Below are 25,345 nucleotides of genomic sequence, written 5' to 3'. Positions count from 1 at the left end.
TGGTAGGCATTGTATTAGGTGCTGGGGATACAACATAAAGAAAACAGATATCGTCTCTGCCTTTATGCAGCTTACAAAGGTGTTTGCTCACACCGGAGAGCAGAACTTGATAACTAAACTGTAATAAAAGTTGAAGCAACACCAAGCAACATAGGCCAGTTGAAAAAGTAAATTACCCACTGACCCGCAGGTAATTAACTAGTAATTTTATTGCCATCCCCAAAATGAAGCCAGCAAGAGGGAATGACAATGGCAGGAAGATTGAATCCGGTTACACATAAGGAAACAGGAGATTTGGGACAGAGGCAAGTGCTCTCTTGTATGGCTTTGGAGCAAGTCTGGCTAATACAGAGGCACCTGTGCAGGCTAGATGCACCCTGGTGCTCTAAACAGGAATGTCAAGATGAAAGGCTTTAAGACATCCTGTCCCCAGCCTCCCATCCACAAAGATTCAGCAGTTATTTGAAAGAATCCCAGAGTGACAATCTCCGGTAGAGGGAACAGAGGAGACGAAAAGCACACCATCCCTCCCACCCGCCTTGCCCGGCCCACCAGGACATGCCAAAGCAGCTTCACTCTGTAAACACCAGCCAAAGTCACAAGGTCCAGGAGATGTTGGGATGTTGCCCTATTTGGTCAGGAGACACTGGGCATGCGCACTCCACCTTGGCTCCTCCCCTTCTTACCAACTTCACAGTGTGGCTCTGGTCACAGGGATGGGACCAGATCAATAGGCTTTGTCACTCCAATGCCACAGCTTCTTTGGTGGTACCCAGGTCACCTGAGGGGTTTGTTTCAGGGAAGCACATTAATTTAGAGGGAGAGCAATGTGGGAAGAGACTGCAGTTACAGAGCTGTGTCTAAGCGCCTGGCCTGTGCTCTCTCCAAATTGCCCTCATTCCCAAGCAGGCCCCTGAGCCTGAGTTTGCCCTCCGAGGCTCAGTCAAAAATATTGATGTGCAGGCAGGTTGCTGAGCTTTTGACAGGGTTTTTTCACCAACAGCATCATTTGAAAAATGGCAAATGTCCAAGTAGGAATGTGTTCCATTAGTGTGTTTCTGACATAAGAAAACTAACACCAGCTTGACAAGAATTTGATAAATTTAATTTCTATCGCTACAAAGCACCAGAATCCTGTTTGAGAGGGTGCTGATGGGTTTATGAGTGTCTCATCGAGTTCAAGTCAGTGTGAGAAATGGCGCCTGAGATTAAGGGAAAGCTGTAATAGGAACTAAAACCCAGTTCTCCAACAACTGAAATGTTATGGCCTCCTGCTTTCAGGAAGGATGTTTGTTAGCCTGCTTATGGTAAGCCCATTAATTCCCTGTGACCGCCCTTTGTCTCCAAGCTCCAAAACTCAGGGAGAAAGGTGAGGACGGGTGTTTGTGGCATCTCATGTCTGGAAAACCAAGGGTATGCTACTGCACTGGTTTGAAGGGTCAAGAGAGACAGGTCATGGCCTTGAGCCCACCTACTGTATGCCAGGCCTTGTGCTAGACACCAGAGTACCAAACAGCTCTGCCCAGAATCCCACTGTGGGACATGCAGCCTAGCTAGTGGCCCGGGAAGCTCTGTCTTGTGCTAACCAACCCACACTGATGGGCCATCATTGCAGTGTGGCCCATGTGTTTTCATCCCAGGAGGATATCATGGGACGCCCTGAGCTTTGAGAACCCCCCAACTCCCTTGCCCTCCTCAGATTCGCTACTTGCAGAGCAGCTCTCCAATGCCAGTTCTCTTGGCGAGGCGTCAGTCTCTCTGTGGGAACAGACTTCCGCCCAGCAGAGCCAGACAAGCTCTCTGATGGGCTGCTCTGACCCCCAGCCCAGCCCTCTCTTTCCAAAGACACCAGCCTCTGTGTGTAGACACATTCTCACCCCAGACACAGTGTCTGGCCGAGCCCTCTCTTACTGACCCCTGATCATACTCTGAGTGCTGGGCATATCTCGTTTGGTCTTCCACGGACCTTGGAAACCTTCCCATATAGTGGCCAATGAGCCCACAGATGGTCAGTCAACACAGGGGCGTTGGAGCCACAGCCAGGGGCCGCAAGGACCACTCGTTGTCCCCTGGAGGGCTGCATGTGGCATCTTCACCTTCCTCTCATGTGACCTGGCTCCCCACCAGAGCAGAGACCAGGCCTGGGACTTCGCTGGTCCACAGCCCTGCAGATGTGGCCAGCACGGGTGAGGTTCAGGAGATGTGTGATCACTGAACACAGACAGAAAGCCATCTCCACAAATTCCAAACCCTCACCATCAGGATGTGAGGCTCAACAGGATGGTGGAGTTTGCTTAGCTGGACCACATCTCCTCCCTGTGAAAGCTGCCCCCATCACTCTCCAGAGAAGGGGCAGGGTAGAGGCAGGGCTGCAGCAGCCTAGATCAGGTTTCAGTTCTGATGATTTTTACGGTCTTCACTGTATGATTGCGGCTATCTGCCCTGATCACACACGATGCCCAGGCTTCCCGATGCAGTTGTGATGGAGATGGAGGGAAGGGAGGGGGCCCTCGTTGCATCCCTATGATGGTCATAGGGTATCGATCTGCCCAGTATACCCTTTCCATGAGACGTTTTACCCCAGCCCAAACACCTAGTCCCTGCCCCTGGAGGTGGCCACTCAGCCCAGGCCTGATGGGCCAATCAGTCCTGTACCTGCACAATATTCAATCCTCTTGCCCTCAGTGTTTGCTTCAGGGAAGAACACAGGAGCTGTATGTGGCCAATCAGAGCTCCCCCATGCTTTATTCCAGGGCTCACAGGCAAGATTTAGTCCCTTCCTCTGGAATCCCACATACAGAAACAATGTGAGTGTGGGGCCACCAATGGACATCTTGCAACCAAGTAGAGAATGCCACTGTCAAAGGCCCTGGATGCCTGCAACCTCTTCCACCTCCCTTAGATTTCCCACTGTGGGAACTAAACCACCTTTTTTCCCCTAAGCTATTAATAGATGAGCATTTCTGAGTGTTTCTGTTACTAAGCCTGAAAAAGTCCTGATAAATTCACCAGGACAGTCTCTTTCAATCTTCTTCACCTACTATCTGTCCAAGTGTTTGTTTACATTAAAAACTTTAGGGTCCCAGAAACATCCCATGAGGTCATCTTGGAGGTAGGGGCCAATAGTGTGAGGAGCTCAGAATGGGCAAGTAGCAGGTGCCAAGCAGGCCCACACTGAGGTCTGAAGACACAAATGCCATGGGGAGCCAGCTGGCACAGTGGTTAAAAATGTTAGAGACACAGCAGGGGCAAGACTGGGGACTGTTCTGGATTCTATGTGGTGATCTGTGGGTAATAGGCAGCCATTGACAGCTGTTGAGCAGGGCTGAGATGTACCTTGTTCTGCCAGTGACAACAAGAGACTTGCAGGCAGCTGGGGCAAACTGGAGGGGTGACCATGCAGGAGGCTATAGGGGGGGGGGGGGGGGGGGGGCAGGGGAGTCCTCAGAGGGTGTCAGGAGGGAAGCCTCAGTGGGACTTGGCACCCATTGGTGCTGCCACTGGAGGTGTCACTTTTACCATCATGGGTAAGTGGGCAAAGAACAGGGGCAGATGACACTTAGGGGCAAGAAAAGATGCAGTGGGAGCACTTGCAAGACTCAGGGGGTCTCCGGGGACATCAACATAGAATAATCGGCTCCGAGGCAAAAGCGAGGGGGGCCCAAGCCCTCATTGTATCCATGTCTAAACTGAGGCCCAGTGACAGGAAGGGAGCTGCCAAGGCCACTGAGCTTGTCAATAGCAGAGCCAGGCCTGGGGGCCAGGTGGCCTGCCCTGCTCACTTGGGGCCCAGCACATGATGCTGTCTTATTTTTTACTCTCCCTGGAAGTCACCGTGGGAAGCCACTTAGTCCTACTCTTGCCACTTAGCAAGGAAGGAGGACCTGCCAGGGGGAGGCTTGTTGACCAGGAAATAACTGGGAGTGAGGGTGGAAGGAGAGGGCTCAGTAGCCTTAAATCCCTTCAGAATTGTGAAAGGAGCTGGGGAATATTGACACAAATTAAATCCAATAAAACATTCATTTAATTAAACTTTAAGTGATCCAAATATTTGCTGTTTGGTTAATATTCACGTAGCTGACAGGAGCAGAATTACGATGGTTCTATCAGTATTCACACATTCTAATTTTGTATGAGTTTTTCCTGTGCAAAGTGCACATCTTCTACATACAAATGACTGGGAATAACTCAGAGAGGATGCAGCAGCCAGTTATCCCAGCCGGCACAGGACCAGAGGGACACAGAAGGCTTCCATCTCCCACTTGGATTTTTGTTTCCTATTAGCCCCATGTTTGAGGCTCCCGCAGACCTTTTTCTAGAGCTGGTTGGAATATATGACTTTGGGGCCACATGGAGGAGGGCATACTACGTTTCACATCAGTCCCGTGTTCCAAATGAGGGGCCATGCTCCTAGCCTTGTGTCTGGAGCCCCAGGAAACCACAGCCTACCAGACTACCTCATCTCCCTGTCTCCCACCGGCATTCCCCCTCTCTATGTACCCAGAGCTCTTCTCATCTTGTAACACAGTGGTTCTCAGGCCACCACAGAACCCCTGGGGATGCTTGTTAAAATCTGGATGTCCACCCAGCCCACCAGAGAGTCTGCATCAGCCTGAGATAGAGGGGCAAGAATCTGTGTTTTAATTACCCACTCCCAGAGATATGATACAGGTGGCCAGGAAGCCACACCTGAGAAGCGGATCTCTAGGGCCCAGGGGAAGCCCTGCTGTGGCCTCCAAGCCCCTCCCCGAAGGCCCAATTGGTCTTTTCCTTCAAGTCGGACCACAGATAAGATGTGCAGGGAAAATCTAGGTTCCTTTTGTAACTAACCTGACTTCACAAGCCTCACCCCATTGGGAGAAAAACACAACTAAACGCTCAATCCATTGAAAAGATTAGCATGAGCTGACAGTTTTAACATTTTAACAGTCCACGTAAGTAGTGCTCTGTCTAAAAACTGCTCTGTGTCTGTAGCTTCCACCCCCCGCGTCCCAGCTGCTCTCCCCGCTGGCTTCTGAGTGCCCAGGGAAGCAGCGTGGTGGTGCACTGCAGCCTCACTTCCCATGGCAAGGGACTCTGGGTTGCCCTGTCTGAGGTCACTCGAAGCTGAGCTCAGCCCTGGGCGTGCTCATGATCTGGGCTCACAGCCTGGTGGACTTGGGGGTCAGGAGGCTCCCCCAAGCAAGGCCCCCCACAGCCACCACTGGCCTCCACGCCCCTTGAGGCTAGGGGCACTTCCCTTGGACCTTGGTCTGGCAGCCCAAGGCAGTTCTCAGGTACAGAGATGATGCTGCTGAACAGCAGGGGTTCGGCCTATGTCTGGTTGCTCACCTCACAGAAAGTCCATCACAGAGTGGATGAGTATTGCCAGGGAAGAAAGACTTTAATCTCAGTGACATCAGCCTGGAAATGGGAGACCAGTCACAAATCCATCTCTCTGACTAAGGCTCGGAGTTTAGATAGCGGGGAATTAGGGAGGGGTAAGACAGGAGATGGTCAACAGGCAGCAGGTGTGTGTCTCATTGTCCGGCTGCAGTAATCTAGAGGCCTGGTGGTTGGTTTCCTGTTAAAAATCTCAGATAAAACAAATTGAAGTTTCTCAAGCTTCAGTTATCTGGGAAAATTGGGCCTGTTTCCATACCAGGAGCCAAGGTGGTTCTGGCTCTGCCCAGACACATGTGGTTGCCCCAGGTGGCAGGAGCAGCAACAAAAAGCCTCGTGGCCCAGGAGAGCCTCTTGGTCATGTGATGAGGAAAGGATACCTCCTCTTCTCCTGGGGGGAATGCTGAGGTCTGAGTCCTACTGACCCGCAGAGTACGGTGGGAGCTAAACCATTTTAGCACATTCTCACTCTCTTTCCCCTCTCCAAAGCCCGGGTCTTGCTACAGAGTTAGTGCCTTCTCCTGCCCTGAGCAATAAGCCTCATGACTTGGAGGTGGGAGGGTAGCGAGCAGAACTTGATTTAAGGGGGAACTTGAAATGCATCACTTTAATGTTGGTAAAATACTATGCCAGTTGCGTCTGCATCCATCACTCGGTGCTTATCTTTCCTCGAGGGTTCCTTCACCGTGAGTCGCATTTTTCCTGAGTGTGATTGTCCCCTCCCCACCGGCCTGTTGGCTCTTTTACTTCTTTATTTCATTTTCTCCGTTTCTCATCCATCCATCCAACAGCACTGACGAAGCACCTAGCGTATCTGGTTCATCGTTGTGAGCCCAGGGCGGGGCCCCTCAGCATCTGTGGAGGAGGGAGGGCTTGCTGCTCAGGGTCTGACCTCAGGGCCCTGCTTTCAATTCAGCCGCGCTGCTGTGCCTTGCACCTGCGGCTGTTTTCCCTCCCTCTTCCCTCTCCCAGGGCAAGAGGGTGTGAGCACAGATGTGCTGCTGCGGGGCTGCTGCTGCCTGGCCACAGCTCACAAGCATCCCGCAGAACAACAGAGCTCAGCTCCCAACTCTGCTTTGCTCCAGTTCAGGGGGATACATCTGTTGGGGTCCCCCAGGTCCCAATAGAGTCGTAAGCATGAATAGGGAATAGACAAAATAGTACCCACTGCTCCCAGAGCCAGCCTGCCTCCCGCAGCTCATGCCACCTCTGGCTATTGCCCCAACCTCCCTGAGTGCACAGATTTGGGAGAAGAGCAAAAGCGAGCCAGTCCCATCAGTGGCCTCTGACTCTCCCCTAAAGCCGATCCCATTTGGTCATTTGAGCAGCCTGAGTTTGATTAATTTTTTCATAAATCCTGGGAATTTCAAAAAACTTGTGATTGCAGAGAAATATCTTAGATTCTTACCATTTGCCTGAAGAATGATCAGTCCTAATGCCAGTTATCAAGTGCAAAATGGCGAGGACTAATAATTTCTGCAGCCTGAAGTATGCTTCAGAAAATTAAAAGCTACAGTGCATGGTCACAGAACAGAAATCCAGATCCAAAGTTCAGCGAGTCCTCAGACAGAAACAAACCAAAGATCAGCCAGTTCATTCCCCAGATTTCAGACAGCACAACCTTTAAACGTGACGCCAGATGGATGAGAAACCTGTTGGCTCACTCAGCAGACCTTGTCTGCGCTTAGCAAGGCCCAGACTCCAGTAGTCCAGGGGAGCTGTGAGCAGGATGCCGCACCCCTTCCCCCTTGGTCTCTCTGTTTGGTGGGCCCCCTGGCCTTAGCAGCCCACATTCTTGGCTTGACACAAATCTATGGCTCAGATTGTCCCCTGCACATTAACTATGGTTCTTGACCTGTTTGGACTCACACAGCCTTTTGGGCATTTGACCTAAGTCTTGGCTCATCGCCCAGCAAAAGTGTCTATCTCTACATTTAGTCAGCACATTGTAAACAATTTTCAGGGAGCCGTGGAGCCCTTCTGGGCCCCTTCCACCCAGGAAATTCATGGCTATTCACCTTGAGTTGAGACTCCACTCCCTGGGCCTGCACCTGACCGTGCCTCCTCCTTTCCCTCTGCAGAAGTGGTTCAGCTCAGCCTCGCCCCCGAGGACAGGGTCAGTGTGACCACAGTGACCGTGGGGCTGAGCACAGTGCTGACCTGCGCCGTCCGTGGAGACCTGAGGCCACCAATCATCTGGAAGCGCAACGGGCTCACCTTGAACTTCCTGGACTTGGAAGACATCAATGTAAGTCACTTGGAATGCACTGTGAGCTCAAGCGCACCTCCCTGGGAGAGTACACTGGGTAAGATGCCACAGGCAGTGGCAGGGCCAGAGAGTTTTAGTTTAACATCCCGTGTTTGGTGCTTTTCTAGCCCGTTGTCAGCTTGGCAGTGTCAGAAAATCCAAGTCCCACCACAGCAGAAAATAGATGAATGGTGGCCATCAGCCTTGTAGCTATGTCTGGCTAAGGAAGAGAAGAGGGATGCAACGGGCAGGACAGGAGGCCTCTGAACGGGGCTGCATTAGCAAAGGCCTGGAGGTGACCCTGAGAATGGGCTGTGTGGGCCCGCTCACAGGGCTTAGAGGGATGGACCACAGGCCAGCAGAGAGTGCAGCAGGCTCCACAGCTGAGAGAACAGCGGGCTGGGTTACCTTAGGAGGAGGTTCTGGGCCCTAATGCTGGGTAGGCTGCAGACAGCTGCATGCAGGGAAGGGGTGGTCCTTGTGGAGGGCAGAGGTGAGCCACTGGGCTGGGTTGGCTGGAGGACAAGTCCCAGGTGCCAGATGAGAAGGTGGAGGGAAACCAGGTCAGGCCAGAGGGGACCTACCTTGGGGACGTTCGTTGCTGGGTGAGGGGACAAGGGTGTGATGAGTTAAGCGGTGCTGTGTGGACGAAAGCAGCTGAGCTCATGCAGCCTAGCGTGGCCATCAGGGGGTACTTTGGTGCTCTGAGGAACCAGGCAGCCTCCGTTGGGGTCCCAGCATTACCCACGTCAGCTTTGTGACTTTGAGTAATTTCTTAACCTGCTGATCCTCAATGAATTAATCTATAAGAAAAACATTAACAATACTTCCCTTCTATTGGACTTAAAGAAGTGGCATAATTCAAGGATATTTATTGGTCCAGGTTTGGCACAAGAGGTGATGTGGCTTCCCAGAAGTTCATGTGAGAAGACAGAGTGATGTCACCCATGTAGTGAGCTGCCAGGACAGCTGACAGGTCTCGGGTTACAGTAACAGGTATATAATTTTCAGGCAGAAGAGAGGGCAGCCCTAGCCTTGTTGGCACAGGACAGGGCAGCTGGTCCACAGTGGGATGCTTGCCCAGAGAAGAAAGACCCGTGGGATGAATGGTCAGTTCCTGCTAACATCTCGAAGGTGGTGGGGTAGGGGCTGGGGCAAAGGGAGCTGACCTGGGCTGTGCGACCCCATGAGTTGGACTAGCACAAGGTGCACCTCAACAGATCAATCTGGGCCCCTTGGATGGAACCCCATTCCAGCCATCAAACCTGCCCCACCATGGAGAGAGAGCCGCCACAGGAGGGAGCCGCCACATGAGGGAGCTCCTCATCCCAAGCGGCATATGCAAGCTCAAGCAGGGACTGGGTCAGCAATGCTGCTAGCCACAAGAGGGCAGCTAAACCCAGTGACCTTGAAGGTCCCTTCCAACTCTGAGACTTGTGGGGAGAGAGACCCAGCATGAAATGCTGCAGGAACCACCAAAGTTAGTCGTCTCCTACTCTGTAGGCCCCTTCAGCTACACCCTGGGGGTCATGGGGGAAGCAGATGGAAAGAGGGGGCCACTCTGGAGGTCCCACCCCGGGCAGCACTGCCAGGGAGTGCCCTTTCCCTACCCTCGTCACACTGGATGGGATGGTTTACCTTGTGATTTCCCACCACAGTGAACATAGCCAGTATCCTATACAGCTTTGAGTGTCAACGCAGCACAATCCTGGTGGGTGCTTGCTGGACAGATGCTGGATGGGCAGAACCCTTCATTTTCTGGGCCTGCAATGGCGAGGGCTTGTCTGAGAACTTAGCAAGAAAGAGCAGTGTCCTGTCTGTAAAGACTGGACTGTGTTGGGGTGCATGTTTGTGAGTGTGATATCCTCCACTGTACCTGCTCACAAGGTACAGTGCCAGCTTTTAAACATGTTTGGCCAGTAAAGATTGATCAGTACTGAGACAGGTCCACCTGTGTCTGTGGGAGCATTTCATGTGCATTACTTGGTGCTCCATTGAAAGACATCAGAAATAAAAGCAGAGGCAAGACTCCACTTAATGTACTTGCCATCAGTTAATTAAATTACTTTGAGTGGTTTGCCCCTCCCTCAAACATGCCTCCAGCACCAACTCAATTACATTTCTACTTTTCACAATAAGGTTAGCAATTTGGGTAATTTGTGGGTGCAACCAGAGATGAATGGCCCCTTGTTACCTCCCAGGAAACACTTGCTGCTTGTGGTTGAGTCAGGAGCCCGCAAATAGGCAGGGCCCAGTGCTTCTCAGAACCCCTGCGCGAGGGAGCAGGGCAGCGCCAGCCCCGCAGGGGTCCAAGCCCGATGTGTACAAACACACAAAACACACGCACACCTCCCCTACCTGAGGGAAGGAGGCGGCACGGCTTGCTAGTGAAGGGCATGAGCCTGGGGTCTGCCACTTACTAGGTAGAACCTTGGAAAGTTACTAGTCTAGTAACCTTGACTGCTCTAAGCTCCAGTTTCCCCTTCTGTGAAATGGGGATAAATAATAGAACCAGCCTCATAGGGTTCCAGTGAGGATTAAATGAGAATATGCATGTAAAGCTCTTCATGTATGGTATTCTATAAATGCTAACTATTATCACTGTCATTATCATTATTACTATTGTTGCTATCATTCATATTATTCCTGCTGCTGCTAAATAGCATTCTCAGCATCTTGCAGCCTGAGTCCCGACCAAGCAGCCAGCAACAGCTGGGTGAGTCTCCCTGGTCAGGCAGATATGACCTTGGCATGCCCCCGCTGCTGGCAGTGGGGACTGAAGTCTCACTGTCCACGTCAGCCTTGATTCACCCAGGGAGAGAGGCACTGACCCGCCACCTCCAGCAAATCCAGAGCAGCTTTGGGTGAGCTGTTAGACTTCTCTGAGCCTGTGGAGAAAAAGCATGACGTCCTCCTTACATGGGTGTTTTTAGGCTGAAGTGTGTCAAGGACCCAGCTCAGTGCCTGGCACACAAGAGGTGCTCCTAAGCAGTAGCCCCACTCGGGACAGTGTGGAAAGCAACCCTTGGAAGAAATCAGGCTGAAGAGGGCTAGAGCCAGGTCATCGGGATTCACTTGCATTTTCAAAGCAAGAATTAGTCAGGGGAGAACAGCCCAGGACTGCAACACTGATGCAGCAAAGATTCTGGGGTTGATGAGGCTCCCAGAGTCCCTCAGCCTGAGGTGTCTCAGCGACCGATGAAATACGGTCACCGGCATTGTAATCAGTGGTGATGCCCAAACACGCCTGCACAGGGGGAAGCTGATTGGCCTTCAAAACCCAAGGCGGGGAGATCACGGAGCACGAAGGAGTGTGGGCCTCCTTTCTTTGTCGTTTGTATGAGACATCTTGATTGGCAACAAAATATTAATCACTTTTTCACTACTCTCTTAATGAGAAGTTTTCGTGAGCAACAAAATATTAATTTGTCTTGTCTTATCTGTTAAGAATTCTGTTAATAAATTCAGTCACAGAGCTATTATAGAATGCCATTCTAATGACACATGTAATTAAACTTTTCTGACTTGCAAACATCAAGCATGCCTTGAGCATCAGAATAATATTTGATCAGAAAGTAAATGTACCCCTCTCGCCTGGAGCCAAGTAAGAAGGAGCCAGTCAGATTCTGCAGCGAGCAACGTTGCTCTCAGAAGCACTTATGAGTCACCCCATCGCGTGTGGCCCATCCAGGTGGTGTACATGGGGAGTCATCATTTGGGTTGACTCACTTGCTAAGTGCCTGAGAGTCACAAGCTCCGTACCAGAGTATAGAACAAAGACACTGTTCGCAGCCTCCAGGGAGGCGAGGTATCTGCTAACAACTGTTCTGGGGGCCACAGAAATGGAGCCCTTCTGAATGGGGCTTCAGGAGACAGGAATAAGTGAGTAAGAAAGAAGTGTATAGGGACAGATTGGGGCTAGAACATAAAGGTCCTTGAATGTTAACATTAAGAGTCTTAGCAATTGCCCTGTGGGCAGTGGGGAAGCACAGATGCTTGATGGGGGAGTGACATGGTCAGATGTGTGTGCTGCAAGAGTCTGGAGCGCCTTTTCCAGCCTTTTGCATCCAAGAGGGAGTTCAAATAACAGAGGGCCCAGAAGTGAGGGGAGCCTTGTTGATGTTTTCCGAGTCTTCCTTCTCTGTAACTTCCCCAGCGGCACACTGGAGTGCAGCAGTGCCCCAGAGTCCCCCTGGCTTCCACCCAAGGCTCCCCTGATGGAGCCTTGGCTGCACTGGGCTCAGTTCATGATGTCTTCACTTTGCCTTTTTTTTTTTTTTTTTTTTAAAGACAGTAGGGTCTCTCTCTGTCACCCAGACTGGAGCACAGTGGCATGCTCCTGGCTCACTGTAGCCTCGACCTCCAGAGCTCAAGCGATCCTCCCACCTCAGCCTCCAGAGTAGCTGGGACCACAGGCAGGCACCACCACACCTGGCTAATTTTTTTATTTTTTTGTAGAGAGGGCTGTTGCTATGTTGCCCAGGCTGGCCTCGAACTCCTGAGCTCAAGTGATCCTCCTGCCTCGACCTCCCAAAGTGCTGGGACTACAGGTGTGAGCCACCATACCTGGCCTTTGCCTTCTTAAGGTTGTCAGGAAGTTCAGCCTGGGCCTGGACCTGGTATGTCTCCTAAGGACACCTGAGCCACTGCCTTGCAGGAGGCTTCAGCTTTACCCCCCAGCTTGCAGGAGGGAAAACAAGTCCACCACTGAGCCGAGGCTAGAATTATGGACGAATCGTGTAAGGCCCCCAAAGACAGGTGCTCCCCAGCAGTTCAGCAGCCCAGGGCACACCCTGCAGCCCCTCGTGGCAGTGACTCTCTGGATTATGACGCCACCTTCTGTTTGTTTGATGAGAAATCAATAGTGTCTGCTCACGCTCATGTTCCCCAGAGCTAATAAGTGCAGCCTGTAATTTGTTTACTTCCTGGCCGACTGTGGGTTTCGTTACTGAAGCAGCTGTGTGTCTGGATATGCTTCTGACCTGGCCCTGTGCCCCCGCTCAGCTCAGTCCTTGAGGAGGCACAGCCCACTGCCCCTACCTCAGAAGCTAAGCGGAGGGGTGGCCACCAGCAGCACCCTGTGCTCTACATGACCTGGGCCTGGGCCTGGCTGCCCCCAGGAGTGTGTCTGGTAGAAGGGGAGCCTTCACCCCTGGCCCCTGTTGTAGAGCCCCCACAGGAGACCCTTCCCTGGTGAGCTTCCCCTGCAGCCCCTGTCTCCTGGGGACTCAGGTTCAGGCTTTGGGGGCTGGGGTGAGACCCATCTCAGAAGCAGATCCACACGTTCCCTCCCTGTTCTGGCCCCCATTCTAGGTATTGGGAAATACCATTCTAGGTATTGGGGTTGGGAAGGATGGGGTGCTGCCTCACTTTCTGCAGAAGCAGAACATGCAAACCCATTCTGGGCTTCAGCCCTCTGCTGCTCTGACCACCCAGCCTGCACAGCGGCCACTCAGGGAGGGGTGAAGTGACTGTCCCCAAACCTAGTCTGCATGTCCTGCCTCAACAATGTCACCCGCCCTTTGTCTCATAACTGTCTTCCTCACTGTCCCTTATGATCCTGAGGGCCAGGGAACAGGAACTGGCAGAAATAGGGACAGGGCATCTCAAAAGTCACAGGTAATGGCTGATGGGCTGAACCATCACAAGTGTTGTTGCCAGTGTTGTTACCATTCATACACAGCACAGGCTCCGTGCCGGTCAGGCCATAAGCATCACCTCATCCCATACCCCTGCGCCGTGAGGCACATGAGGTTAAGTCATTCAGAGGAGTGGAGAACTTGTCCGTGGGCCTACAGCCGCCTACGTGCCTTGGCCCAGAGCTCTCTGGGTTCCTTGCTTGTGGGACATACTACCTAGCCCCCAGCAATTCCAAGTCTTTGCTGTGGGGCTGTCTGTAGTTCCCAGGCCCCAGTGGAATGTATCAAATTGGATATGGGTCCCTGTGTGTGGAGCTCCTATTCTTACTGGCTGCTGGCCTCTGGCCCCAGCAAGAAGGAAGCAACGTGCTCTGAGACCAGCACGTGGAATTGTTTAGCAAGGATATTCTGAGGGGGAGAAAACATTTTTCTATTGTATTCTTTAAAAAAAGAAAGAGAAAAAACAGAAAGGCCTACAACAAACTTGGTATATTTCAAATGACTTGAAAGAGCCACTCTTTTTTGGATTTGTTGTTTTTTTTTTTTTTCCACTGAATCTCGCTATTTGGGGCTTTCAAATGTTGGCAGGCAGAGTACGGTGATAAAAGCAGAAAAACAAAACCCATTAGAAGAAAGTATTTGTGGCAGTGTTTGAAGGATGTGTTAAAAAAGGTTCACTTTTCTCCCCCTACCTAAATGGTATAAAACCAGGAACAAATAATTCTAATGAAGCGTATACTCTCAGCTAGCTCTTCTTTGGAAGTGAGTTATTAAAAAGACCAAAAGAAAATGATTTAGGAGCTCATGACTCATTTAATTTTTATTGTCTTTATATGAACCAGTCATGAATTCATTGTAAAAAGATGAGAGGCGTTTGATTAGCATGGAGAGCTGTTTGCACCACGATAGACAGTGGTTGTAGGCTCTGCATTAAAATAATCTCATTAAACGCTTGGGTACATTTTGTTTTAAAATCTTAGAAAACACTACACTTGAAGCACTTAAAGGCTTTGACCAATTCTCTGTAGCATGTGTCAAAAACATCTGAACATCCAGTTCTTTTGAGTTTTGAATGAGTTCAAACCATTGAGAGTGTTGTCCAGAGCTCTCCAAGATATGAGGGCCGGGGCCTGTGGTACTCCAGCCTGTGGAGCTTGTGGGGTGACTCTGCCCCGCCAAGTGTCTCCTCTGGCCTTTGCTTTCTCAGTGCCTCTTTCGAGGTCCTCTTTCCCCTTTTAGGGGAAAGCCTTATGGGAAGCCCTGGCCTCAGGCCTTGACTTGTACTCAGTGACCACTTCCGGCCCCATCTCCAAGGTACAGGGTCCTTCAGGAAGGTTCTGATTCCGCTTCTATACCCTGATTGCAGAGCCCAGGAACTCCCCACAGAGTCTCTTCCTCACTGCCTCCCTACAGAGGCCCAGCCAATGACGGAGGCCGATTGGTGCCTCTCTTGGCCACTACAGATTGGAGACCACCCCTCCAAGGTGGGGTGCACTCTCCGCACTGAGCAAGGACAAGGGAGCCACCAGGAGGTCCTGCAGCCCCTGAGCCATGCCCAAGCACTGCTCTTCCTCCCCTTCCCCAGCCCCATGCAGCGGAGCTCACATTCAGCCTGTTTCAGGTTTTGTCTACAGCAAACAAGACTGCAGTAAACATCCTTACACACACCTCTTTGCACATGTGTGTAAGTTGACATGTAAGATAAGTTCTTGGAAGTGGTGCATTTTCAGTTTTGATGGATTTTGCCAAATCTCCCTCCAAAATAGCTGCACCAGTCCACGCCCTCTCCAACAACGTGTGAGAGTTTTGAACACTGTGTCAGGAGAAAATTTCTAACTGAAAGTCATCTTGGTCCCTGAAATGAGCCGTAGAAGGAAATTTACTTAAATCCTCTCTGGAGTGTCTCAAGGTCAGGAATCAGCTGTCACGGCTGTGAGTGTGGTCCAGGTTAGAGTCAGGAGCTGGAACCCTTGGTAAAGACTGCTCAGCCTGGGTCCCCATGATCCAAGGGTCCCCAGGAAGAGGGTTGCAGGTTTTCCAAAGGAAAGCAGTAGGTGTGAGGTGGTCTGGAACTTCAGATGACTGCTGCAGTGCAGTCTAGAACCTGAGTCCCTTCCCGCCCCAGCTGGGGATGCCAGGCTAATTAGCCAAGGAGCCAAAGCCCCATTCAAGGGCTCAGGCCTGCACCTCACCAGAGGGCCCCTTAGCTGCCACCCCTACTACATAACACTCTGGAGTCCTGGCAGGTCAAGAGGTATTTGCCCTCTGGCCTCTAAGGGTTGACAAGTGGAGGGTTCAGAGCAATGTCTGTGGCATGAGCCTTCTGTTGCAGGTGCCTGGGCACCTGTGTATACCCAGATAATCAGGTTTGTCCCTCTATGCAATTCCAGCACACATACCACTAGGTCAGAACTTCCCTATTTGAGTTTTTGAGCCAACTGAAGTTGGCTCTTCCACAGAAGACGCCCTCAATTCTGACATAAATGAAGTCAGGTTGTTCCCAAAACCACCCTAGGGTTCAACAGTTTGCTGGAAAAACTCACAAACTCATTATAAGTGTTATACTCACAGTTAAAGTTTAATACAGCAAACAGAGTACAGATTAAAGTCAGCCAAGTGACAAAGCCCACAGGGTAGAGCCCAGGAGGGCTCTGAACGTGGAACCTCTGTTCTCCTCTCCCAGTGGAGTCATAGACACGTCACTGTCACGACGTCAGTTTCCCAGAGAAGCTCACCCAGGCCTCGGTGTCCAAAGTTTTTGCTGGAGCTCATTCAAATACTGCCCATGTGGCTGCCCCCTTGTCCCCAGCCCCTCCAGAGGCAGAACTGATACTACCTGGCCCAAAGACCCCAGGCAAATAAAGAGACCCCTATGAGGCATGACATTCCAGAGCCTAGAGATTGCCTCCCTGTAGGCAAAGAGGGCAAGGCCAGACCTCCCTGGGTAATATGAATTCTTCACTATTCTTCCTCTCAGGGCTCCCCAGAAGGTAGCATGCTAGGCTAACACACCTCCCTGAAGTCAGCAAATATTCATTGAGCTCCAGTTACGCACAGGAACCATATGACATGCTGAGGATAATACAGTCATGCACAAAGAGATGAGTCATCCTCAAGAGATGAGGGCCTCCCCTTTGGCACCCACGGTCAGAAGGAGAGACTGACTGCACACACCAGAGGACACCCAAGTCAGCCAGGGACCACACATGCCCTGAGCCTTGGAGGAACGAGGTGCTCTCCCCACAGTGGCTTCTCTCATGCCTCCAACTCCCTCTTCCAGACCTGAACCTGGGAACGGGCAGGAGGACAGGCCACTCCGAGTTGTTCACACTGAATGCAGCTGCCCACAACAGCCCTCTTCCAGGGGGCTCAGTCAGCTACTTAGAGATTGCTCCAAGTTGCAGAGACTTCTTTTTCTTGAGAGGACTCTGAGAAAGAGGATGGTTCTTCAGGTCTTTGCAGGATGGCAAGTCCGTCCTATGAGGGGCTGGAAGGAAGTGAATGGTGCTGTAACCTCAGTGTTGGTCACGGAGGTCAGCACTAGAGAGCCAATGTGTTGGTATGTGTGTGCACTCATGCATGTCCATCATGTGTGCCACGTATCCATGTAGATGTTTGAGTGTGCTCCCTCCCCCGTGTGTGCGTTCACATGTACTGCCTGTGTCCATGTGGATGCCTGTGTGTGCTCATCCACATGTGCATGCTGTCCTGGCTTGGTCTGGATAAGGGCCAGGCAAGTCTAGATGTGTTCGAGGAATGGCCATCACCAAGGCACTGCATGTCACTCTGTGTTTAGGTTCGCTGCATTCGACTGTGCGGTGAGATGCTACAGTTAGTGGCATTCTAGCAGCCAGAATTGAAGGATTGTGGGGGGAGAGACCCCCCCTTTACTCCCTCCTCCCGCAAAGAGAGCCAGGGGTGCTCCTGAGGAGGGCAACCTTGGAAAAGCTCTGAATAATTGTTTCTAAACTGAGTCTGAACTTGTAACATTGACAGTATCATTAACCTAAACTCTAATATCACTCTGGAGTCCTTGCGTTGAACATTTAGTCACTAAATATTCAGTATTGATGGCTCATTTCCATATTGCTTATACCTGACTCCCATGGATCACTGTGACAACATCCCCCATCTCATCTCTGTTTAACTATTGTTTAATACTTAAGTCTCATTTAATTGTGTTCTTTATTAAGGGCAGATACTTAGAAAATTGCTTTTTAAGAGGCGAGAACCATGTCTTTAAAATCATCTCTTTCCCAAAAAACAGATATGCATCAATACAAAGAATAGTCTAATCTGACATCTGTTTATTTCTGTAAGGAACCTTGATTTTGCTAATACAGTTCTATGCATCAGAGCAAAAAAAAAAAAAAAAAAAAAAGCTATCCATAAAGAGACAAGTACAGAGATGCAATCAAGCGTTGATAGCAGTATTCAGATGTATCTCAAAGAACATTCAGGAGAGGAAGGATTGCAGGCTTAGTTTTATGTAGCTTCTTATAAATCAATTGTTAAAGTAATTTTCTCACATTCAATGAGGTAAATTTGATTTCTGTAGCCGGTATTCATATCCAGAAAACAATATGCACTTTGTTCTGTCATTGTATGATGCCCATCATTTTCACCCAGAGATGTTATTTTACTTATTACAGAGTCAGCTTCTCCCCCGTGCTGAGGCCACAGGCAGGTGATGCTTAGGTGCTCACAGAAGAGCCATAACACACCCAGCAGCCCCTCAAGTCCTCCAAGAGCTGACACACACCCCTTAGCACCTGAGTGATTGCCCAAGAGTTAAGTCTCTGCTCCTGGGGAGCAGGGATTTGTACTTGGTAAGCAAGAAAAAAACAGACGGCGAGGTTAAATGACTATGTTGGAGGCACAGCACAAGTCATCAGTAGAGGGTGGGAATCCATGCGTGATAGGCTTTTCCAGCTCTTCCTGCTGCTCTGAGCTTTGGTCAATTCCAGCGTGCCCCAGCCTGAGGAGCGCAAAGGAGCCTCGAGTTCTCCCGAGGGCTGCAGGATGGAGAAGGGGACAAGTGAGGAAGTGGGGACGAGACTTGAGACCAGTGCTCTGCTCTTCCCGCCAGCTGCCTCATTTTGAGACTGTGTGGCTGGGTAATATTTGAGTGGATGGGAAGGCAGGTGGGCACCTCGGCTGTCAAACTGAAAGAATCCCCACAGAAAGCCTAGCTCAGTGCCCTGTGCAGTCCACTCAACAGCTATTTTTTGAGGGCCCACTGTGCACCAGGACTGTGCCACGCACACAGGGCACAAGCCTCCCTGCCCTCCTCTGCAGAGCTCACATTCTGCAGGGGAAGACAGACAGCAAACGAGGTTAAGTACAGAAAGCAGCAGGCGGCACAGCAGTGGGTCCACAGGAGGTGCCAAGCAGGGTGTGGGGCAGAGGTTAGGCTCCAGAGATGGGGCTGCCAGACAAGGTTGGAGCAGACTTGCAGGAGAGGGAGACAGACAGACGGCCCGGGAGGAGGAGAGCATGCCTGGCACCCTAGAGCAACAGCAAGGGGAGCGTGCGAGCAGACAGGGTCTGAGAGGGGCTGGCCCCCAGCAAACAAGGCTCTGAGTATGAGGGGCATGATGCATCTGCCTCAGGGCAGAGGCTGTGGGCCGGAAGCCGGGGTCCCTGGCATCCCCCAGGAAGGTGGCGACGGGCCAGAGCAGGAACCGTGGAGGTGGTGGGAGAAGACCCCGCTCTGAATGAATCTGCAAGGACAGCCTAGTGTCTCAGCCCCTGGGGAACTGGGCTTTTGTTTTGTTTTCTGGATTGGGGTTTTCAGGGTTTTTTTCCTGCCGATTAAATACATACAAGGTGATGTGTAAGTTCCCAGCACACAGTAACCTCTGAAGACCATATGTTGGTATTAATGGGTATCATCCTGAGGCTGATATCTGGGAACAGTGGCCTTGAGGCAGCCCTCGGAGCCCAGGGCCCATCTCAACCTGAGGAATGTGGTGGTGCTGATGACTAAGCAACATCATACAGGTGGTTATGAGGGCAGGGCCTGCCAGGGCCTGAGACCAGCTTCAAGGGCCGTCATGAGAAGGGGCTATGGGTGTGAAGGCTCAGGAAGGCAGTTTGGAGGGAAAATGCCAGCACGTTCACAGCGCCAGGCTCCCTGCAAGCAGTTCTGGTTTTTGCCCTCTGGGATGGTGTCTACCCTGGGACCCTCCAAATGGGGCCCTGAGGAGTTTCCAAGCCCTGCCACCCCTTTCCCTTTGAAATAGCTGTACCATTGCAGGATGCCATCCCACCGGAGACTCCAAGCTAAAGAGATTTTCCTCCAGACTTAGGTATTGACACAGGAAACAGCTTAGACTAGAAATATGTTGGCCCCAGAACTGACTAGTCATTAACTTTTCATAAGCAACTCAGGTATGAACCTTTTATCACTCTGTTATGATGCAGGACAAATCAGCTATCTGGTGTTTTATTTTATTATGGAGGCTTCCGCAGAATGGTAGGAAAGGGCTCTTTGAAGCAGAGCAATGTTTCACAGCAAACTCTCAGGGTTCCCGCAGGCCTCTGCAACATTTTACTTCTTTGGGAGCACTGCTAGGAGTTTTTCTCCTGACATTGCAAGCAGGCTGCATGTGCCCACCGTCTACCTTCCTGCCTTTGCCCTACCCCAAGCTTCACTCTGGGCCGGCACCCCTTCATCCGGCTAATTAGCTAGAAAGTGTCTTTTTTTGTTGTTTTTTTCGTTTTTTTTTTTGAGGTGGGGTCTCGCTCTGTCACCCAGGCTGGAGTGCAGTGGCACGATCTCAGCTCACTGCAACCTCCACCTCCCGGGTTCAAGCGATTCTCCTACCTCAGCCTCCTGAGCAGCTGGGACTACAGGCGCCCACGTCCATGCCCAGCTAATTTGTTGTTGTTGTTGTTGTTGTTGTTGTTGTGTTTTTAGTAGAGATAGGGTTTCACCATGTTGGCCAGGCTGGTCTCAAACTCCTGACCTCAAGTGATCCGCCCACCTCGGCCTCTGGAAGTGTTGGGATTACAGGCATGAGCCACCGCACCCATCCCAGAAAGTGTCTGTAAGGGGTTTCAGGACCACTGTGGCCAGGCCCTCTGGAGTGTAAGCAAGAGAGAACACTGGCATTTCAGGGACAGGAGCTCACATGAATATCAGCGGAGGACCCAGGGAGCTGCTCTCAGCTGCTCTTAGCCCTCATGCCACCATGGCCTTCTCTCCTGCCACCAGAATGCTTCTGTGGGAAAAGGCAGCTCAGAAAGGGCCAGGGAATGGCAGGAGGGATGATTTGGTGTTTGCTCCAGGAGGTCAAGAGGAGTTTCACATCTTCTGCTAATAATAACAAGAAAAATAACATCCCCCATGTATATCATGCACCCCACATTCAAAAATACATTCATATACATTTTCTCACCAGATCTCCCAACGCTGCATAAGGCAGGCAGGCCATATATATTGTCCACAACTTACAGGTGGAGAAGCCAGTGCCCCAAGAGACTGGGTACGTTGGTCAATGGCAGAGCTCAAGCTAAATCCTGGATCTCCTGAGTTCCCATCACTCCCCGCCGATGACAGTGCACAGCCCCCATGCTCATCAGTGAGCCTGGGCCTTCTCTGTACCATCAGTTCTGAGCACCATATCCTGGGAGATGTCCGGTAGCCAAGGCCCAACCTGATGAGGGCTCTCTGTAGAAAGTGGGTAACTCCAATCCCTGGCATGTCTGTAGTTGGTGCCTAGAAGGGCCAGCATTGGGCTGCAAAAGGGAAGGCAGCTGACTGGGCAAGTGCTCGGTGCCCAGTGCTCATCAGGGGACTCCGATGCAGCCAAAAGCCCCTCCTTCCCATCCCTCCCCTATGCACTGGCCCAATAAGACCCCATCGTGTGAGGCTGCAGAGATGACAGTGCTGAGGCTTATTAAGCCATTTCCTGTGGAACCCGTGGGCTTCTGCCCTTCCTCATGCTCTCTGATGTTCCTGCCCTGTTTTTTTTGTTTGCCCCATTTTCCCCTTAGTTCTATTTCCCTTCCCTTGGGTTACCAAGATCTCTGCAAGCAGCCTGAAATCATTCTGGGATTGAGGTGGGATCTAAACCACAGGCAGGCCAACTGCAGCCCATGGGCCAAATCCAGGCCACCAACTTTAAATAAAACTTCAGTGGAACACAGCCACGTTCATTAATTTATGTCATGAAGGGTATTTTCATGCTGTAATGGTGGAGTTGGGTATTTGGCAGAAACTGTGTTACCCATGAAGCCAAAAATACCTGCTCGCTGGCCCCTTAAGAAAGTCGGCTAACCCCTGCTCCAAACAAGGCCTGGCCTCCAGAAACAGAGCTGCTCATCAGGTGAGCAAGATCCCTGAGAAACAAGCATGCAGCAGGTAAATGGGGGGACACGTGGGCCTAGTTGCTTGAAATTGAGAGCGCATGTGCTGGGGGAAGGATTCAAACCAGGCCTCATGGAGGAGGTGCCAGGTACACAAGGCCTTAAACAGATGCAGGGCTCTGGGCCCACCATGTGAAGACGAGATAGGGTTGGTTGCTGCTGCCCAGGACGGCTCACCCCTGCAGACAGCTCTGGCTGAGCCAGGGCCAGGCAGAAAGGAACTCTCTCCCAGCTGCAGGATTTCTGGAAAAGCAGGAGACAGCTATGGTTTCCAGCCTGTTCAATAAAGAGGCCGGTCTCATCGTCGTCTTTGCCCTGTGCAGGACTTCGGAGAGGATGATTCCCTGTACATCACCAAGGTGACCACCATCCACATGGGCAATTACACCTGCCATGCTTCCGGCCACGAGCAGCTGTTCCAGACCCACGTCCTGCAGGTGAATGGTTAGTAAATGGCTCCATGCATGTTGTCCCCTCAAAGCCTCCCCAAACTGCTGCTCAGATCAACCCTCGCACCCTCCTGTATTCTGTCTTCTTAAAGAAATATCTAACCCCAAAATATCTCATCTCACTTATAAGTAAAGGGGAACTGTGTGGAAAGGGCAGAGTCTGTTGACCAATTTTCCTATTTGGCTCCAACCAAAGCCTCCACAGATGAAACAAATCCAAGTGCCATGGCGTGAGCCATTCAGGCCAGTCACGCTCGGCAGCTGGGGCTCCCACAGACCACGTGGAGTGTGGAGCGTGCCCCTTAGGCAACACGGTGCTGGTGAGCCGCTGTGGCCTCTGGATCCAGCGAGAGCAGAAACTGAAACCCACCACTCCTTCCAGGTGGTATGGAACCATATCACTTGTTCAATTAGGAGCCTCTATTTCCTCCGACAAGGGCTTGTGTCCATCTCCCTCCCCAGCAGGCCCAATGAGCCTCATCTTAGACAAGCCAGGACAGAAACTGAGGCTTGGAAGCTTTTCCCTGATTCTCACAGGCCTCTGTGTTGCCAGGAGTCCCAGAAACGGAAGAATTCACTGCCTCGTAATTACAGCAGCCAGGGTTTTCCCAGCACTTGCCTTGGTCAGTCCCTGTAATCAGCCCTTCACATAGACCTTCCCATCCATGTATCTTAATCCACTTCATGGATGATTTGCTAAAAAAAAGGTCACTTGCCTGGGGTCACATAACTGCTGGGTGTTCCTCTGGATCCAAACCCTATACTCTGACCTCTAGGTCACACTGCTGGCTGCCTTAATCTGGTCTGATGAAATAGAGTATGTATATAATGCTTGGGAAATGCCTGGCAGAGGATGTAGTTCAAAGTCCAAGGTAGGGCAGACACGGGGGTGATTGTTGGTGTAGCTCAAGCCAAATTTAGCTATAGTTGGTGCACACAGATGGTCAGAGCTGGTGGCCCCTCAGAGAGCCTCCTTCCCATTATACAGATTGGGAAATCAAGACCCAGAGAAAATGTTCAAACCAAGAATAGAATATAGGCCGCTTCTCCCTGGAGCTGCCACACTGCCAGCAGCGGGGGCAGGATCCCATGCACAGGCGGGGCCGCCAGCTTCTGGGACTTCCCCTTCCATGACTCTGCCCTGACTCGATTGACTAAAGAAACCATTTCAGGCAACTACTTCCTCTTTCAAATTATTAGTATAATTTGCCCATGGCCCAGACCTCCCAGAGATGTGGCCCGAGCACTGACAATGATTTATAACTTTGGGTAAACCTCTTGCATTGTTTTCATAGGAAGGAAAAAGAACTTCAGACATAAATGATTAATCCATTAAATTAAAAACACTCTCGACCTCCCCACAGTTCAGACAAGTCGCGATTCATTCCCAAAAACACAATAATAACCTCCTGAATCTGTTTATTACTCCCGCATGCTACTTTCGTGGCTGTGCCTCCTACTTAAGGATGTATTTACGCTGCCTTTCACGTTGGGAATGGTCGGTGTTTCCCAAAGGCAGTGGGCCTTTGTGTTATGGATGCAAATGTTTTCACTTGAAGGTTTTCAAATTTAAGAGAAAATGAGGCTGGTGTGGTGGCTCACGCCTAAAATCACAGCACTTTGGGAGGTTGAGGCTGGATCGCTTGAGCCCAAGAGTTCGAGCCCAGCCTGGCCAACATGGTGAAACCCTGTCTCTACAAAAAATACAAAAATTACCCATGGGTGGTGGCATGTGCCTGTAATCCCAGCTACTTGGGAGGCTGAGGCATGAGAATCACTTGAACCCGGCAGGTGAAGTTTGCAATGAGCTGAGATAGCACTGCTGCACTCCAGCCTGGGCAACAGAGGGGAGACTCTATCTCAAAAAAAAGGGAGAAAATGAATGTGTGTGCCTAGGATATATTAATTTCACATTATTTTTAATGTGTGGATTAACACAAAAGGAAAAGAGATCAGGGCCAAAGGAAAGAGTTGGGTCTCTGCCATGTTGCCAGCAGAGAGCTTGGTCTCCGCCTTTCCTGGCAGGGCCCCAGGAACTTCACACACCCACATAGATGCTCCCTGTCCACACTGTTCCATCCTCCTAGCGGGAGGCTGGATCCAGAGCTCCAGCACAGGTAGGAGCTGCCCAGAGCTGGCTCTAACTTCGAGTGTGGACAACGCTTCAGGGTGTTTTCAAGGAGAAAAATGGGGCATAATTGAGAGAGAAACTGGGATAAAGAGAAGGGGTTTTTTTTTTCCCAAGGTAGGAGAAATAGAAGCATTATGTGGGCTAACAGGAAAAATCCAGTAGAAAAGGGGACCAGGATGCAGGAGTGAAAGGCATGGGAGCTATGTCCAAGCGGGGGTGGTGTCTAGGTAGTAGGTGGGCGTGACATGAGAATGGTCTGGAAGTGGCAACGAGGGCCCAGGAGGATGCCTACCCCACCTCCCACCCTAGTGGTACCAAGAGAAAGGGGCTGCCTCTGAAGCCGCTGCAGGAGAAGCTGCATCCTCAGGAGGAAGCCAGGTTTCCATTGGCGCAAGAAGGTGAAGGAGCGCTCATAGAAGAGTCTGAGGATGTGGGAGATGTTGCTAATGACAGCACATGAGTTCCAGAAGGCATAACAGAAGGTTCTGGGGAGGAGGGATGCCCCAGAGGCCTAGGCTTCTTGTGGAGATTGGCATGATCTGGGATAAGGGGCAGGAGGAGAAGAGGCCTAACGATTCCCAGTAGAGAGTTGGGGCAAAACTGGGGAGACACAGGGGCACCAGAGCTGGAGCAGACACATCTGAGGCTCCCTCTTTAGTGCTGCTGAAGGGCTGGAGGCCAGCGGGGAGTCATCTTACCTGCTTTGGCTCAAAAAACCCTCAAGACCAGCAGAGTGCGCATCTCACTCTAGGTACATGTGAGTCATTTTTTTGCCCCTGCTAATGGAGACCCAGGTGTCTTGCATTTAGTAATTTTTTTTTTTTTTTTTCTGACGGAGTCTGGCTGTGTTGCCCAGGCTGGAGTGCAGTGGCACAATCTCAGCTCGCTGCAAGCTCCACTTCCCGGGTTCACACCATTATCCTGCCTCAGCCTCCCAAGTAGCTGGGACTACAGGCGCCCGCCACCACACCCAGCTAATTTTTTGTATTTTTAGTAGAGATAGGGTTTCACTGTGTTAGCCAGGATGGTCTCGATCTCCTGACCTCGTGATCCACCTGCCTCGGCCTCCCAAAGTGCTGGGATTACAGGTGTGAGCCACCACGCCCGGCCTAGTCATGTATTT

The 25,345-nt window shown here is 51.2% G+C and overlaps 1 protein-coding gene and 1 long non-coding RNA gene across 4 annotated transcripts in view; one reads left to right on the top strand and one right to left on the bottom strand.

The window, feature by feature from the left end:
- The window catches only part of FSTL4 (follistatin like 4), a 439,124-nt gene that overhangs the window by 375,966 nt on the left and 37,813 nt on the right, over nt 1–25,345 (top strand). For all 3 annotated transcript variants that reach the window (XM_017959857.3, XM_009209070.4, XM_003900097.4), the window contains 2 exons: nt 7,464–7,630; nt 21,966–22,086. In XM_017959857.3, the coding sequence (XP_017815346.2) occupies nt 7,464–7,630; nt 21,966–22,086 (288 nt within the window). The remainder of the gene's footprint in view (nt 1–7,463; nt 7,631–21,965; nt 22,087–25,345) is intronic.
- Nucleotides 5,975–6,939, bottom strand: LOC103885422. Its single transcript, XR_648491.4, has 2 exons — nt 6,791–6,939; nt 5,975–6,237 (listed from the first exon to the last, which is right to left on the bottom strand). It is a non-coding gene; the product is annotated as an uncharacterized LOC103885422 (long non-coding RNA).

This window comes from Papio anubis, chromosome 5, assembly GCF_008728515.1.
Source record: "Papio anubis isolate 15944 chromosome 5, Panubis1.0, whole genome shotgun sequence".
Lineage (NCBI taxonomy): Eukaryota > Metazoa > Chordata > Mammalia > Primates > Cercopithecidae > Papio > Papio anubis.
The sequence above is the reverse complement of the archived record's forward strand: the minus strand, read 5'-3'. Positions and strand labels throughout refer to the sequence as shown.